The 17,840-nt window shown below is 47.3% G+C and overlaps 1 protein-coding gene across 1 annotated transcript in view; it reads right to left on the bottom strand.

The window, feature by feature from the left end:
- LOC142574662 (uncharacterized) overlaps positions 1-17,840 on the bottom strand; it is a 66,783-nt gene that overhangs the window by 16,408 nt on the left and 32,535 nt on the right. Inside the window, exons 11-15 of the mRNA XM_075683698.1 lie at positions 16,420-16,637; positions 10,626-10,680; positions 9,594-9,713; positions 6,947-7,069; positions 179-259 (exon numbers count right to left, since the gene is read on the bottom strand). Coding sequence (XP_075539813.1) covers positions 179-259; positions 6,947-7,069; positions 9,594-9,713; positions 10,626-10,680; positions 16,420-16,637 — 597 coding nt within the window. The remainder of the gene's footprint in view (positions 1-178; positions 260-6,946; positions 7,070-9,593; positions 9,714-10,625; positions 10,681-16,419; positions 16,638-17,840) is intronic.

The raw sequence follows: 17,840 nt of genomic DNA on the forward strand, positions 1-17,840 counted from the left end.
GCACAACTGTTACGGTTGCAGTTGGCTGCAGCATGTGACTGCTGCCTACAGAAACACACAGATGCACCATTCTGTAGCTTAAGAGATGTGGAGGTGTGCGCCCATCAATAGACTTATCCGTAAGAGAAGCAGTCATCAGCTAGCAGTTCAGAACCCTGAACTTTGGCATATTTCTTACTTTGACTTTCCCCTGACTGCGCTTCTCTCTTGAGCCGATCTGATGACCGCCACGTTCTCGGGTGACAAGGATGGCGGTTCACTGCGAAAAAAGCATGCAAGAAGACTTTTTGGAATGATTCTGGCCATATCATACTGCTAACATATGCCGTTTAAATTGCTCTAGAAGCGGAAACTGTGACAGAAACTTAGCAAGCGGTTAACCGAGGGTTTTTATCTTCTGCAACACCGCCTACCAAGCCATGTACGGGGCTACAGGTCAGGACAGGAAAGGATTCTTGTGCGTGAAGTCCGACGCGCAAGGAATATTCATCGCTGGTCCTGTAGAACGCAGTCATTATCGGACCAGTCTGTAGGCCGTAGAGACTACGGACTGGTCCTTTGGTCGTTGCCGATCCTAATGGTGACGAGCGATGATGACAGAATAGGATATATATATATATATATATATATATATATATATATATATATATATATATATATATATATATATATATATATCCAATACATTTGCAGTTGTCCTTTCCTGTCATCCGCTGGCACAATATGTAGAAATAAGACGATGCTACCAATAAGCTGACCAGAGAGGAGCTAACTAGGATGAGCATATTAAGCTAACTAACTACTATGGAATTTTCCTGTCAGCGTTGCCAGCGCGTAAAGGTCATTCTCCACACCCCGTCGCTTAAACATGACTGCGATCATAGATGAGTGAAGCCCGCCTGCCCGGCCTGGCCTTGCTACGAATGTACAGAGACATCCCCACTAACTGTGAAAAAGTTATCAATCGCTTCGCCAACGAAAATCCTGGACGACGGACTTTGGAATTTGTGTTGCAATGCTATAGCTTGCCTTTCGCCGTTTCAAACAAACTTTTTTTATAGAACTGACTAAATCTATCAAGCTGACATTCTAGTTCTCTGGTCATTACTTTTGTTTTAATATTGTTTCTACGCAGTCCAGCATACGGGAATTGACATTTTTATATTCTTATTTGCAATAAAGCTGCTTTGTCTAAGTATTTTGGCATGGCCTCTCTAATTGCCAATTTTGACGAAGGGCATATCTATGTCTTTTGGGCGCGGGTCAGCGATGGTTTGCACTGTTCTCGTGATGTTCGCGTACCCTTTAAAGTTCAATCAAATTTGATATACATGTCGAATTTCTGGTGGAGAGTGGAGTGGCGCAGCTACAATTACACGTGTGTTTCGTTCACCGAGCTGCTCTCAGTGAGATGCATAATCACTGTTGTAATTATGCTGTCGAGTTCAGGAGTGGAGAGGAATTTTCTTTACGCTGCCAAGATGCTGATTCTGCAGTGTTTGTGGCAAATACTGAAGTGGGAGGAATGTTCTATGAATATGTCGCTGCCACATGCTGTACTTTGGATTTGAGACTTTGAAGTGATCTTGCGTTTGCAATTTTTTTTTGCAAGAAATGTTACCATGGTCTTTTTGACTGCATACGACTTTGTTCAATGGGCTTGATTCGATTAATGTTGTTTTGCCACTGTTTAATTATTCAGGCGATAGCAATGCAGCCATGCTTTCATTCGTCTTCGCGTTTTAGATTGATGTTCTCCTATATACGTGTAACGTTCGCCCTAATAGTATGTCTTACAGTAAGCGCAGAATAATGATTATTTCCATTGAATTGCATGAACTTTATTTATTGTGCAAAAATAAAATAATCATAACAACTAGCTACACTCCGTCGCGTATGCAATAATTTTGCACTCCACCCAGAGCGATTACTAGTCTAAAATAACGTCTATTATGGCACCATGATGAGTACTCTCTCATATTAACAATGACATTGTGTTTGTTTTCCCCATAATACGTCGAAAACCAATCTTCACAATTGGTTGCGTAAACAGCTTAGCGCAATAAATTATGGATATATCGGAAGCTTGATGAACTGGATTCCCAGAATTCTTTACGAGCAGGAAAACTTATTAGAACAAATGAGTGAGATGACCGTTAACAAGAATTCACAGTATTTTTATTATGGCGGGAGTCTTGTGACAACAGTAACTACATAAAACGAAGAAGGGACCCCCCCCCCCTCCGCCCCCCTCCAGGTGCACTTCGAGCAACCGCCAACACCGCTAAAATGAGTGGCTAAATAGTACGCCACTGGGCTGGAGCAGACCACCGTCTTTTGCACTATATATATATATATATATATATATATATATATATAATTTTGCAAGAGAGCTGTTAAGCCTCAACGGTTTATTTCGCAGGTCGCGCGCTGAAGACGATGACGCTGGTCATGATGATGAATATCTACAGATGAAGAAGATGAAGGGGTAACATAATGCTCACATAATTTCCCCCGCGCGTGGAAGCGGCCAACCTGGCCACTGGTTACGCTGGTTATGGCGGGAAACGCCGTATGAAAGGCTTCAAACGCGAAACATGCACAATCTCGGTGGCACGGTAGCGGCCGTCCAAAGGCGGAACAACTGGAGTGACACGATAGTTGACTGGCGAAGTCGGTTCCCGAACAATGTAGGGCCCGATAAAAAGGGACTGAAATTTCTCGCACAATCCAGGAGCGCGAACTGAGGTCCACAGTAACCCTTCGTCTCCAGGGTGGAAGGAAACGACACGGTGAGAGGCATCATAGCGAATTTTGCGGTCTTGTTGACTGGCTTCGGTGTTGAGGCGGGCACGTTGGCGACACCCGGCAATGCGCGAAACGAACTGCTCACACACTGATGTGGACGAAGGCACGGGGACACCGAAGAAAGAAACATCGAAGGTAGTGATCGGTTGGCGGCCACACACAACGAAAAAGGGAGAGTTGGACGGCCGTGTTGCATGCGAAAGCGACAAATGGTAGAATGACATCCCAATTTGTGTGGTCAGGGTTGATGTACATAGATATTATATCGGACAGCGTGCGATGAAAGCGCTCTGTGAGACCATTACTTTGAGGATGGTAGCTGGAAGTCGTTTTGTGGATAGTATTGGACGCACGGAGAACATCGTCGAGAAGTTTGGAGAGAAAGGTCCTGCCGCGGTCACTCAAAAGGACACGTGGGGCTCTGTGCCGTAAAAAGATGGCTTCCAAGAAAAAGGCTGCAACCTCCTCTGCGGATCCCGAAGATAGTGCGGCTGTTTCAGCGTACCGTGTGAAGTGGTCTACAGCTGTGACGATCGATCGTTTACCGCCAGTGGTTAAGGGTAGCGGTCCATAGAGGTCGTTATCAACGACTGCGAAAGGAGCTTCAGGACATGGGACAGGTTGGAGCAGTGCAGCCGCAGGTGAGGTCAGTCGTTTGCAGCGTTGGCAAAGCGAACAGGAAGCCACGTATTTCGCTACGCTGGTTGCAAGTCCAGGCCAAGAGAAGCGGCTGCGAATTCGCTTATAGGTTTTATGGAAACCAAAGTGACCGGCAGTGGGATCGTCGTGAAAGGTCTCCAATATCTGGGCCCGAAGTGATCGGGGAATGACCGGAACCCAACCGTGTCCTTGGGGAGGAAACACGTACCGGTATAATGTCGAATTTTCGATCTTGAAGTTCTTCAACTGCCGACGGAGCCGAGCTTAAGTGGGCGAGATGATCAGCGAATACGCTCCATAACGGAGTGGCAGTAGGAGTCATTACGTTGGCTAGAGGCAAACGTATGAGAATGGCTGGAAGGGAGCCGGTCGAGAGCTGCGAGCGAAGGGAATGCAGGCGACGCACCCTGCGGTTTCCTCACGGAAGGTAGTAAGCAAGCAGCGTTTGAAGACGGTGGTAGGGGACAACGAGAGAGAGCATCGCATCCTGGTGTTTCTCTCTAGACTTGTAGGTGACGTCGAAGTCGTATTCTTGTAAACGAAGTATCCGACGGCCAAGACGTCCCGTTAAATTCTTTAGTGTTGCCAACCAGCACAAGGCGTGGTGATCAGTAACGACCGTAAAGGGGCGGCCGTGCAGGTAAGGCCGAAATTTTTGCACGGACCAAACAACGGCGAGACACTCTTGCTCGGTAATCGTATCATTTTTCTCTGCAGCTGTTAGCGTGCGACTTGCGTATGCAACCACACGTTCTTCAGAATTTTGCTGACGTTGCAGAAGAACAGCGCCGATACCGTGTCCGCTGGCGTCAGTACGTAGAAGAGTGGGTGCGGAGGTTGTCGAAATCACAAAGCACAGGGTTGGACGTGCGGGCACGCTGGAGGGCGTCAAAAGCAGCTTGGCATTCGTCCGACCATACGTAGGGAGTTCCAGAAGGGAAGAGTTGATGGAGCGGTGCCGCAATGGTGGCAAAGTTACGTATGAAGCGCCGAAAATACGAAGCTAGGCCAAGAAAGCTACGCAAGTCTTTGACGCGTTGAGGCCTGGGAGGCCGTCACTACGAAGGCCAGCGAACGTGGTGGGACCGCGCTGTCCCGTGCTGACGGTCCATGAAGGAAAGGCCGGGTGGGGCAGAGACGGTCACGCCGGAGGCTCCTGGAAAATCTTCTTGGTGCATCCTGGCGGAAAGGCGGAGCAAGCGGCGGCCTGAACGAAGCTCCAGGGAAACTCTAAGGTGTAGAGAATCAAGGGATCGAAAGCAGCATCCACCACTTGCGAGACAGCTGTTAAGCCTCAAAGGTTTATTTCGCAGGTCGCGCGCTGAAGACGATGACGCGGGCCATGATGATGAATATATACAGATGAAGAAGATGAAGGGGTAAAATAATGCTCACAATATATATATATATATATATATATATATATATATATATATATATATATATATATATATATATATATATATATATATTGCAAAGAGCGGTGGAACCAAGAATGCTAAGCATAATTTGAAGAGACAAAAATTGGAGGACGCTTAAGCTTCGCCTTCAAGAGTGGAATGCAACAGCGGTCCCGTCGATCCGCCAAGGTGTGTAAGACAATGTGCTACGGCGCAGCGATCACTTACGAGGCGCCCCGCATCGAGCTGTGCCCCCACCAGTCACGCGGTGAGCGTCGAGCAACACAGCGTTCGGCGCGGCAACGAAACGTGCGCCCCTTCCTCCGTGCGTGCGCCTGAGCAAGCGGAACGAACCAAAGAACTCGGTGCCTCGGAGGCACGGAGCAAGCTCGGAGGGGGAAACGATCTACGCCAGCCAAACGTCGTGATCGGCAAGGGCAGAGAGATAGATAGATAGTGATCTAAAGAAAGGAAGGACGCTTGATTCTGCAACCCGTGAGGGAGCACGGCGAAGCGTCGTCAGGGGAGAGGGAGTCGGGGCCGCGACGCGCCTTCTACCGGTCCCCGCGCAGCCCCAATGCAATGCGCGCGTGGCGCGCCACCTGTCGGGGCAGCGCCGTACATTGAGAGGACGGGGTCTTCTGTGTTTGCCGCAAGATGGATCTGCGTGTGCGAAAAGCGCAAAAGAAATGTAGCGGAAAGGTACTTCGCTACGCGTTTAACTGCGACTTCTGTAATTTACATGCTCATAATTACCGATATACACAGCAGTATAGCTTTCTACGGCACGTTTGTAAGGCAACACCGCATTCACCAGAGGCGTTTTTGTCCAACTTTGAACGCTCGAACTCATGGCTGAATGGATGTATAACAGGGGTATTTTTGTCCCGTGGTCCATTAACTGCTTCTTGTGCAAGAAACCTGAAACGATAGAGCATGCGTTTCTAGATTGCTGGGACCCCATCTTTTTCTGGGATGTGCTACAAAGGACTTTAAAGAAAGAGTTACCTTTAGATCCATATGGAATAAGATTCTTACCGGTAGAAACGGAGGCTTTTCCGTATGACGTTATAATGCTGCAGGGCCTCCACAGTTTGTGGAAAGCTAGAACGCAGTTCAACAATGCTGATGTCAATTCGCGACCTATACGTGATCACTTCATTGAATCTGTAGTACGGTTCAGGGATGTCCATCAGGCACTCCCTGAACAGCCAACATGGATTGACATGCTAGATAAGCTTGCCGCATTGAAAACAAATTTAATATGTTGTGCCAGCAAAATCCTAGTTGACATGTTTGCTTTTTTGTGTATTGGTTGTGTATGTCAAAGCCGGCAATAAAGACAAAAAATAACTCATGGCTGAGTGCTAGCGTCTCCGCCTCACACTCCGGAGACCGTGGTTCGGTTCCCACGCAGCCCATCCTGGAAGTTTTTATTTATGAATTGCCTGCCGGGATTTTCCGCTCACGGCCAACGCCGCCGACACCGACACCGACGACATCGGCTTTTCTGTGACACGAGCTCCTTAACGCTGTCGCGTTAAAAAGAGAGCGGCTTGGATCAGAGAGCAAACGGGTATAGCCGATATTATAATTGGCATTACGAGAAAAAAATTGGACTGGGAAGGTCATGTAATGCGTAGGTTGAATAACCGGTGTACCATTAGGGTTACAGAATGGGTGCCAAGAGAAGGGAAACGCAGTCGAGGACGGCAGAAGACTAAGTGGGGCGACAAAATGAGGAAATTCGCGGGCGCCAGTCGGAATTGGCTGGCGCAGGACAGGGGAAATTGGAGATCGCGGGGAGAGGCCTTCGCCCTACAGTGGACACAAACTAGGATGCTGATAAAACACACACACACACAAACACAGATATATATATATATATATATATATATATATATATATATGCCACCTAGAAACCCCGATGCACGCACGCCACCTGAGGTTGCTGCGCGGCCTCCGCGAGGTGAAACGCGTTCGCATCGGAATCGCGAGATTGACGTACGAAAATACGTCGCCGCTGCGGCTGTTTCCGTTTCAGCTGAGGGGTTGGTGCACACAAGAGGTACACTTACTGAGGCCTTACGTAGAGGAGCCAAATGACGGTGGTGCACGTTACAAGCGCCAGAACTGCTCCAGGCAGAGTCACGATCGCCCACATGAAGGTGTTCACTGGAGGCTGGGAAGTCTCTTGAACCCTGCAGAGCGCACTCGAATGAGTTTATGCACCTGCTAGAACAACCTGAGCATGCTTGTGAGTTGCGAACGCGTTTCTGTCAGCTATACCGTTTACACCAAACATGCGCAAGGCATAACCTGTGCCTCTTATTAATTCTTTTCCTTCCCTTGACAGGGGCGAGATGTTCGCAGGTAATATACGAACGCACTGCATTAATTGCATTTTCTCAGTGTGGGTGGAAGGAAAAAAATTATCATTTTTAATATATTTCTTCAGGTGGATGTGACAATTGTAGCGTTTCTAGTAACACAATAGACTTAAAGCTTTGCTGTGGAACAGGCGTTCATCTTGTTGTCCTGAGTGGCTGTGTCCATCTTGTCTGAGCTTATTCCAACTTCGTTGTCCTTTTCTCCCTTCTCAAGGTACCTGCGCTTCTTCATCTTCTATCCGAAGGCTCATACCACTTCGACAATTACCAGCCAGACAGCCAGACAGCGATGCTTTCACGGTGGCAAACGTTTATGAGCCGTTGCAGTGAAACTATGTGGCACTGACACAGCAAATGTTATCTGAGGTAAACTGCGTGATCAAACTTTACGAGCAAGAAATCTAATTAAGGCTCGAATGTTTTGCAAAAGAAAGCGCATCTTTTGTGAAGCTCACACTGTCCTCGATGTTCTTTTTCATGACGGCTTGAATGTCGTTTGCTGCAAGTGCAACTTGGATGACACTTGGATGACGAGTTTCAGTGGCGCCACAATATTGGTTCCCACGGGGTCCCCCTTGCCTATACACGAAGACATTCCGCATGGACGCACCCTAGAGCCGACCGAAAGGCTGCATGGACCCTCAGCTGAACTATAACAACTACGTTTCCGTAACCCTCCTCGACAATTCGGCCATAACTTCGTAATCGGAACGTTTCAGCGTCTACTACAAGTTATTGGGAGGGGGGAGTATTCAGTAGAACAACATCACACCCGTCGAATAGATGCAGCTGAAGATTTTGAGCAGTGGACCCAAAAGAGAAAAACAAAAACAAAAACGAAGTAAAGCAGAAGCAAAATGGGAACCAGGTTTGTTGAATAATGGCACAGAACACGCGGTACATTTTGGTTTATCTTGAAAAGACGGCCGATGCCATTTTAACCACTACGGTAGTAGGAACAAGAACCACGGGAGTAAACTATAATAATAATGCACCTTACATTTCGCTAACCAAACGGGACCACGTCGGTGCACTGCTTGTCATCCCTGGCGAGTGTTGACGATCGAAATGACGGCTTTAGTTGTCGCCGCATTCGATGACGGTCCAATGGGAATCACTCGCGACCTCTTCAATCGCAACAATAGGCAAAAAGAAATAAAAAGCGACCTGTCGCGGACGAATTCGCTTACATGTATGTAGTAGGCTGCACTGGTTCCTCCGAGGGTTAAAGGGAAGCTGAAGAGTCTGTCGAATTCAATAAGACGCTCATATACGGATGCGGGAACCTTATAAACCATGTGGGTAAAATTTGGGTTTTTTTTCGATTAGGAGCGACGTAATCGTCGGTTAAAATTGCGCTGTAGCTCCGCCCCCCGTCGAATGCCGCGCGCTGCTGCTGACGCTGACGATGCGAGCGAAGACCGAAAACCGCGGTGTTGTGACGTCAACTCTAGTGTTTTGTTCCTTCGCAGCCTGCGCGACCGTGCCCGACCGTGCTTGTTTCTGCGTGCGCGCCATCGTAATCTGCTTCGATCGACCCTGCATTCCTGCACGCCCTTACGACTTCGGTTACGAGTAGTGTGCGGATGGCGCACAGATGAAGGTCACTACACGTATTGCATGAACCGGGAAGCTTTTCACGCGTTTAAACCATCTTTGTAGATTGCCGACAGCTTTAGACAGCGCACAAATGCCGACGATCGCATTCTCGCTTACGTTCCACGAGGAGGCATGCAGGAACACAACACTACAGTTGTTTGACCGGAAACGAGCTCACTACATCGGCGAAAGATCGGCGAGATCATAAGATCGCTTTGCAAAAAACATACTCACCAAAGAGCATTTCCAACACGAGGAGATCCCAAGACTTCGCTTTCGTTCGCGTCGAAAGCACTGCTCGCACCAGCATCGTTTGCTTCTTCGAGAGGCCGGCTCTTCGCAATCGGCTCGCACATGTAGGGAGTAACGCCAAACTCCTCAGAAAAACGCATTCTCTCTAAATTTTCCATTACCTCTTAATTTTCCATTACAGCACCAAACTACCTGGTACCGCGCTTCATGTGTAGCGGCAGCGGTCGGTCACTAGAGTTGACGTCGCGAGGCGCCCGACCAATCACAGGCGGAAACGAGACGCGCGAGCTGGGCGTGTCCGCTGCTGCACTTTTCGTCGAAATAAAGTATATTTGCGCTTTCTTTCGCTCGATTTCGATACGATATTCGAATTCGGAGGGTTGAAAACCATTATGTACACATGTTCACTCATTTTTTTCTGGAAAACCTTTCAGCTTCCCTTTAGCACCAATCAAACTGTACCGCGTCCGTAAATAGAACTCACACGTGACAGGCGACTCTCAGAGCACTCTGGTTGCCACCCTCGTGGAAGCTGCAGATGTTACCCAGCACGGTCATGAGCGACGGGCCCAGCAGGAAGGCGTTGTGTACGTCTGTGCGGACGCTGCGAATGCCAGTGTCAACTTCTTCTAAAACTGTTAGGTTTGAACGAGTGGAGACGTCTTGATTTTCCGCTTGTATTTGCGTAGAACAGTAGTAGCGCTAGCAGCAATCCTGGAGCAACTTAGCAAGTACATCTAATGACCAATCGTCGCAAATTCTTGATTCTGGCGCCCGAATATAAACAATACAGAAACGAATAAAAGAAAAGACGTACGTATTTGCGACATTGTAGAATAGAATCCGACAATTTAAGCGCGATAACTTACTTTGTATTTTGTCACCGGGAGCGTTTCTGTATTTCACATGTACTTCAACAGGTTTCTGAAGGGCAAAATCAACTTTTAAGACGCGATGATTGCTTTTTATCGCAGATGAATAGAGAGTGAGAGAATGAAAAACAATTAAGAAGCGTGTGTCTCTTGATAAATCTCTTCGCGCAGCAGTAACTGTTCACAATCTTGTGCAGAAGGCTCCCGTGCGGGCGCCGAGATGTTCATTTATAATTTTTATCGTCGGTGTCCAACTTTACTTAGAAAATTAAAATGACAATAGATTGACCTTGGAAGGCTCGGGTCTTGAAATCGTTAGTACTCCATGGTACGCTCACCATTCCGCCAACACTGAAACAGTGCTTGGAACTTTTTTGCATTTGTGCGCTTAAAGTGGCCTCGTACGTCCTGGTACACAGGCTGGCGATTCACGGAGTGAGTGATTGTCCAGCATTAGAACAAATGAGTGAACGAAGTCAGGGAAGTATAGCCTGTTAACTTATGTTGCAGATCATTGGAATGAACTGCAAATGAAGCATGTAAACAACTGTAATGACAAGCAGCTGCCACGCCGAAGGAGCTACGCTTTGCGACACATTGAACCATTAACCAATCATGATTTAAAATGCCAAGTTAGATCTCACCTCCTGACTTTCCTTTTTCTAACCGCCGTCATGAACTGGGCTGCTATCTGGCTCCCTGAAAAAGGAAGCAGAATGAATCATGGAAAGCAGGCACCTTAGCAAAAGTTGACAAACTGTAAGGTATTTCATAATAAACATTATGTAAAGGATGATTCAGTTGTATTGATTTATACGCGAATCCCCCCCCCCCCCCCTCCCTTCAATGGACAAATTAACATATTAAACTGAAGTCAAATATCCAAGTGATTTCTTTTGGTGCATAAAGGTAGCTGTTATGCGTTTAATACATCGTAGGTGTGAGAAATTCCCCAGTTCAACGATATGTTCCACGTCACTGGGCGCTTGCGAGGAGGGACACTTATGGCTTCTTAAAGGTTTGGAAGAAACGATCTGTGTTGTGTGCAGGCTGAACTAAATATGATGGATGTAAAAAAACTATTCAATTCTTACGATGTGCAAATGAGAGAACATGTACGCGTAATAAGATCTGTCTTTCACGTTGTCCCCCTGCCGCCGTGGCTTAGCGCCTATGGCGTTTGAGTTGCTAAGGGCGAGGTCGCGGCAGGAAATCTCTGCAGTCGCGGCCGCATTTTGATAGGGGCAAAATGCAATAGCGCCTGAGTACCGAGCCTTAGAGGCACGTTAGAGATACCATAGTGGTCAAAATTATAACGGAATCCCACACTTCGGCGCGCCTCATAATCAAATCGTGGTTTTGGCACGTAAAATCTTGGGGGGAGCATGTTGCCTCGCTGCGACCACTGCAGTACGGATGGATGGATGGATGGATGGATGCTATAGCATGAGCGACCCTTTTCGAACGGGGCGGTGGGTTGCGCATCGAAGCTCTTGCTATTATATTGCCTAATGTCCTACCTACGTTAAACAAGAAAGAAAAAAAAACCCACAATAATTCCCATTACGAAAGTTTCTGAACCCATACTGTGAACTTTGTTTTTGTACGCCGCCATTGTTTGCCGCTTCCCCACTTTTCTTCCACCAGTTTTCCGAACGCCACTTACTAATATCTACTGCGGATATGTTTACTTTCCCCCTGCTCTCGCCCAACCCAAGAGTTTCAAGGATGCCAGCGATGCCTACATCAACCGCTGGGAAGGTATCTTCACATTCTAATAAAACACGCTCCATAGTTTCCCTAGCTTTACCGCAGCAAACACATGCTCCTTTCTTCTTATATCTTGCTTTATAAGTGCTTGTTCTAAGTCATCGGGATCTCGCTTCAAAAAGTAATGAGCTTCCCTTTGAGTTATCATAAATTGTTTCTTTCCTGATTTTGTTCTTTCCTCTTAAGTAGTTACTTATAGTAGATTTATTTTCCATTGCCGCCACCGACGAGGTTATTTCAGCCTCTCTGACTTTCCGCTTGACGTTCTTTGTTGCTATGTTGCTTACCATACAGGTCGCACACTTCCTGGTAAGCTTCCTAGTTCTTTTCCTCCACTGTGAATTAATGTTTTTCCTTTACAAATGCCTGAAAACTCTCCCAGTCTATTCATTTTCTTCCATATTCTTCAGTCGTTCTTCATAATCAATTTTACTGTGAGCTTCTCTCACTTCAAAGCATGTCCAGCCCATATCACCCGGCATAGTTTCACTTGTAGTCCCCCCTGAGTGCCTAATGCGATGCTTGCCACAGACCTTTTGTAGCCATCGAGAAAAGAAAAACTTCTACTTTCCTGTTGTTTTTTTCCTGTGTTTCCAAATATCTATTGCCTACGTTTATTCATATAAGAAGGTATTTCTATTCTTATTTATATTCAAGGTATTTATACTCGAAGTATTTCCTGGCCCAGTATTGTCGCTGTCCGCTGTTTTCATTGAATACAATCACACCTGATATTTAACGCTAAATTTCAGACCTAGCTTAACGCCTTCCTGTCCACAGCTGATAGCCAGACGTTGCATATGACTTTGATTGTTAGCTAGCAACACAATGTTGTCCACCTAAAACAAACCTGGAAGCTGCTGCTCTACTTCTGTACCTGCCAGTTCGTATGAGAGATTAGACTCGATATTGCTCCCTTTAGCGCCCTTTCCATGTTCCTGATGTACATCATAAACATCAGTGGGAATAAAGCGCACCCCTGCCTTAGTTCCTCGTTGATACACACTTTCTCCTCGCTCCTCATCCCTTCCCATTAAACGGAAACGGTGTTTGCTGGTATCTCAAAAGCTGTACAAAATCGTCGCCGAAGCCTTCCCCTTCCAGAATATTCCACAGAATGTTGAGGTATATGTGCTCATACGCTTTTGTAATATCTAAAAAGGTCACTCATAACGGTCTCCTTTCTACTTTGGATATTTCAATACACTGAGTAAGGACAAGTTCTCATCCAGACGCCTACCTATTCTCAAGCTATTCTGAAGTTATACGAAATACCATTATTCAGTGCCCATGCTTGCAGCTTTAAATTAACTGCCAGCATTGCTCAGCTGTATATCACCGATGTAATGGTCAACGGTCTATATGAGTGAATTCTATCTTTCTCCCGCTTACCTTCAAATTAAATTCATTTTGCTTTGTCGCCAACTGTCTAGTAGTCGTATATCTTTTAAACTATTTTGTACTGCTTTCATCAGAGCTTCCTTACTTTTCGGACCTAGTTCATTAATCAGCCTAACAGGAACCTCGCATAAACCTGTGGCTGTGCGCTTCGGAATTTTCTCTTGGGCTTTGTTCCAGTTGAAATTTGTCAGCACCAGCTACTTTTCCATCTGGTTCTCTTTCATGCTATTTTTTTTCTTCAAATACAACCTCGTCATTGTCTTGGAAACATTCGGCTGTTACTTTTCGGATGTAATATAATGCTGCGTGTTCTTCCAGTTTGTTTCCATCTTGATCTAGGATATGTTGCATTGTTGTAGACTTCTTGCCTAACATGTTTATAAGGTTCCAAAATATTCTAGGTGTGACAGTTTTTTTTCACGCGTATTTTTGACAACCATTGTTCACTTTCACCTTTTATCTATGCTTGACCCAGTATTTGAACCATAGATTTTTTTCTTCCTGTGCATTCCCCATTTTCTTACTACTTCGGCAACGGCGCTTTTTTGCCTGCCTGTGCTCTCGGGATGTTTTCCGCCGTACGGCAATCGCTTCTCGTATCTCCCTGTGCCACCATATTTTCGGTTTCTTTTTCCTTTCAAATGAGTATGTTGCTTCTATTTCCGTATTGCTGTTATTACATTTAGAAATTCACTATATTATCACTCTGTGCTTGGCCATTTGCCAAGTTCATCCTCGACTCTTATGACTATATGTTATTTGCTCAGCGTTCAAATTTGGACTGGCCATTTTGTGTCCCTTGCTCTCTTTCCCAACTACATATCCCATTTTCAAATTGGTGCGTTTATAGCCCCACCATATGCTGATATACCCTTCCTCATCAATGACCCTTCCTCTCAGCTTGTCATGAATTTCTTCTGTCATCAGACAGTAATCAGTGGTCGATTGTCCGTTTCCTATTTCCCGCGTGGTCTGCCCGTCACACTTAGGCACTGTGTTCATAATAAAGAGGTTATGTTGCTCACAAAGATCTAGCATTCACTTCCTGTTGTAGTCGATATAGTAATCTAAATATTGTATGTGGGCATTCATGTCACCTAATAGGATAATTTGGAACCATTCCCGAAACCCTTAATACAATCAGCGGTCAATAGGAGAGGCGCCGTGTAGGAGCGATGGCGCGCACACTAATTTGCCCGCAGCAGTGGAAAGTAGAGGGGGAAGCCGGCCTGCGCATGCGAATCGTTGGCCGCTGTTGGAGAGGGAGAGGAGCCGCGATAAGACGGGAAAGAGGGCACCGGAGGAGATAGAATTCCGTTGCACACGCATCACACCACCTGGTAACCATGTGGACGGTCGCATCTGCGCCTCCAAGGCGAGGTTGAGTACCTCGAACAAATGGCGCAGGAAGCCAGCTTGCCTCTTTCAACCCCTATAACGCTGGTTGTGCTGAAAGGTGCATTGCACTACAGAGCTCCCGGTTCGAGGCATCCTTGAGCCAGATGAGAAAGTGCGCGGCACACTGCCACGTAAGCATCGCTGTGGGTAGGTTCCAGCAGGGCGCGTTGGATCTGCTGCATTTTTCAAGCGAGGTGTGCATTGGCTCACAAGTGTCGTTGTCCTGGTCACGCAAAAGAAATAAAAACCAGTTACTCACAGGGCGAAGCAGCTACGGGAAAGTGCGGTTTGATGAATTGACCGCGGCGCCGGCGCCGCAGCGTGAGTCATTATCAAGGATTCCAGCTGCATAGGTGTGCGCTCACGCCACGCGCGCAACCAATCAGTGCCGCTTCGCTTCCACCGGGGAAGGAAAGGGCGGGAAAGGGTCTCGCGTGCACTGCACCGGCTTCATTTCCGGTCAGTTCAATCTCGGGAAACGAATGGGGCGGCCACGCGTTGTGCATTCTCCCTAGGAAGGAGCAGCCTTCGAAGAGCGGTGGCGAGAATTCTCCCATGAAAGGGCTCGCCATCGGCGCGCCGATCCAGCCGTTAAGGGCTAAATATAGTCCGACGTAGCGTGAGCACTCGCACACGTTACGTCACGTTGGCGAGAACAACAGCGTCTATAGTTAGACCGATGGTTTGGGGCACTGGCGCAGCCAACATAACTGGACCGGGCCAACGCGCTCTGACGCGCCCGGAGTCAGGCGACGCTCGCCCGCGCGCCGATAACGTAGGACTATAAACGCGCCTTTAGAGCCAGCCGCGCCCAGGCAATCCGACATCAACGAGAAGATCTCGAGCTGAGGCTGCGGGAGGTCGAAGCAATTCGGCACCGTTACCTGCGGGTTACTTAATCGTGACGAAGGTCAGGTGCACGCAGGACAAGCTTCGCTTACCCCCATTTTCTTGTAAGGGAAGGGTTGGTCGTTCCTTTTTCTTGGCTGTGATTATTGGATGTGGCTATTCTTGGTCTACACATTACAAATATGAATCTAAAAAATATGTTTCAAAAGCTGCGCCAATTCGGCCAGCTGTTGTGCAGCTTTCTCTGCTTGTTTCCGTATTGATGGCGTAGTCTATATTGTGGAATTCACCATCTTGTCAGCTCTGATTTGCCCAGAGGGGTGCTGCGCAGTGAGCGACAGCATTAAATTTCTAACAGTGCAAGCTTTTCTTTCACTTGTCAATGGTTGTGTCTGCTCTAGAGTGCTTGCTGGACGCCACAGTAGAGAGGGTGTTCAGCCTGGTCACCATTTTTTATGGGGTTTTAGGTGCCAAAATCTTGATTTCAATGTAATACACGATGTAGTAAGAGTCTTCGGATTACTTTTGGCCACCTGGGATTTTTCAACGTGCATACAACGAACGGTACATGTGCGTTGTTGCATTTCACCCCCGTCGAAATGCAGTCGCCGCGGTCGGGATTCGATCCTGCGTCCTCGGACTTATTAGCGTAACGCCACAACCACTACGCCTCCACGGCGGCTCTTGTCAGCATAAAAAAAAGAAAGAAACCCCGGACCATGCAAACAAACTAGCTGCGCGCAGTTTGAAATGCACGCTTCACGTGCTATTTCATATAAACGAGTACTTTAGGTGCTTCAACAACAGAGTTTGGAAGCGCCGGGGCACCGGGGCGAAACATGGGCAACAAATTGCTATTACTTGAAATATCCCTGTCTGTGATAAAGATGCTCTTTGAAAAGTTCACGTGGATGATTAGTTTGACGATGCCCTATAAACGCAATGTCAAGGCGATCACTTTTCATTTGAGCGCTATTTAGTAGCCCGTTCTGTAGGACAATGTGAAGACTGCGGCATTACCGAACATCGACGGACGGTAGTCTGCGCTGCGGGAGAGGGTCTCCTCGGCACCGAAGCTGCGTAGGCGGCTTGTGCGTCGCAGTGTGATAGTCTGCCGGCTCTGTTCACGTACGTCAGTGTCAAGTATCGTCGCCATGCTGCCCGTCGAGCGCCGAGAGGTGCGGCTGCAAGTGGTTTGCAGGCGTGACTGTGCAACACCGGGATGGGCATCGACTGGTCTGCAAATGGCCAGGAGACAGTTTCATAGCGTTACCATTATTAGGGTAATTCACGTACTTCTTTACACCTTCTCTCTCCCTTCTGTCTCTTCTCCTTCTCCCTTTCCACAGTGTAGGGTAGCCAACGAGACCCTTGACTGGTTAACATCCCTGCCTTCTTATATTCCGCTCTCTCTGTCGCTCTCTTCACGCACTTTCCAGGGACCAGCTATTTATCTATGTTTTGTATATGTCTGTGTATGCTTTTTCTAACCAGTTTCCGGTCTACCTGGGTCACTCGGTAGTCTGTGGTCGAATGGCTAGCGCATCGGGCTGTGCTGCTAAGGGAACAGGGCTCGAAACCAACCGTGAGACTAGCTTGAGTCACTAGGTGGTACTGTGTACATATGTGCCACTCTTCAACGAGTTTCTTTCCCGCCGACATGGGCCCCTGTAGATGCGGTACTGGGTACGTACGGATCTTTAACGAATCTCTTTGAAGCCTACTTGGAGTACGGGTTGGGTATGCGCCAATCGGTCTGTGATGGGCTTCAACGAATCTCCTTGGTGCCAACTTGGTTCACTGTGTATGGGCCAGTAGGTGCGTGCAGCTCCTCAGTGAACGTATTTGACATCAACTCGAGTGAATGCTAATGTATCTGCCCCTGTGAATGTGCCGCTCTTCTACGACGAATATCAGCCTTCAAAAGCTCAAGCTGATATCTTTAAAAACGCTCTGCAGAGGTTATGGAAGCAACGCAAGCGGAAAAGAAATCCAATATAAATAAAGGTCTCCAATCAAAGTAATGTTCGTCGATGCGAAGTCTAAGCCGAGAGAAACTTGACAAGAAGAGAAAAAAAAGCATGAGTCAGGAGCTTTTCGCGCAGACAGAGAAAATATATTTGGCAAGAGACTGTACCTTCAACCGCAATTCCCAGTCGAAGACACCATGAAAGACTAGTGGACGTCGAGAAATGCCTCACCTTAAAGTTTACTGGCAGAGATTTATGCGGCGCCCAGCATTTTTCCACCGTCTAAAGATCCAGTCTGCAGCGCGTTTAGGCGCAAGCGCTCTCTCCTGAGGTGGCGCCGATCGTGGAAACACCGTTGGCGATTTTAACAAAAAGAACGTGTTGTGAAAGTAACATGATATCCGACTTTGGGCTCTACCTAATGAATCCATTTCAACCACCCAAATACAATCAATGTCTGCATTGTCGCGG

The sequence above is a fragment of the Dermacentor variabilis genome, chromosome 3 (genome assembly GCF_050947875.1).
Source record: "Dermacentor variabilis isolate Ectoservices chromosome 3, ASM5094787v1, whole genome shotgun sequence".
In the NCBI taxonomy this organism is placed as follows: Eukaryota; Metazoa; Arthropoda; class Arachnida; order Ixodida; family Ixodidae; genus Dermacentor; species Dermacentor variabilis.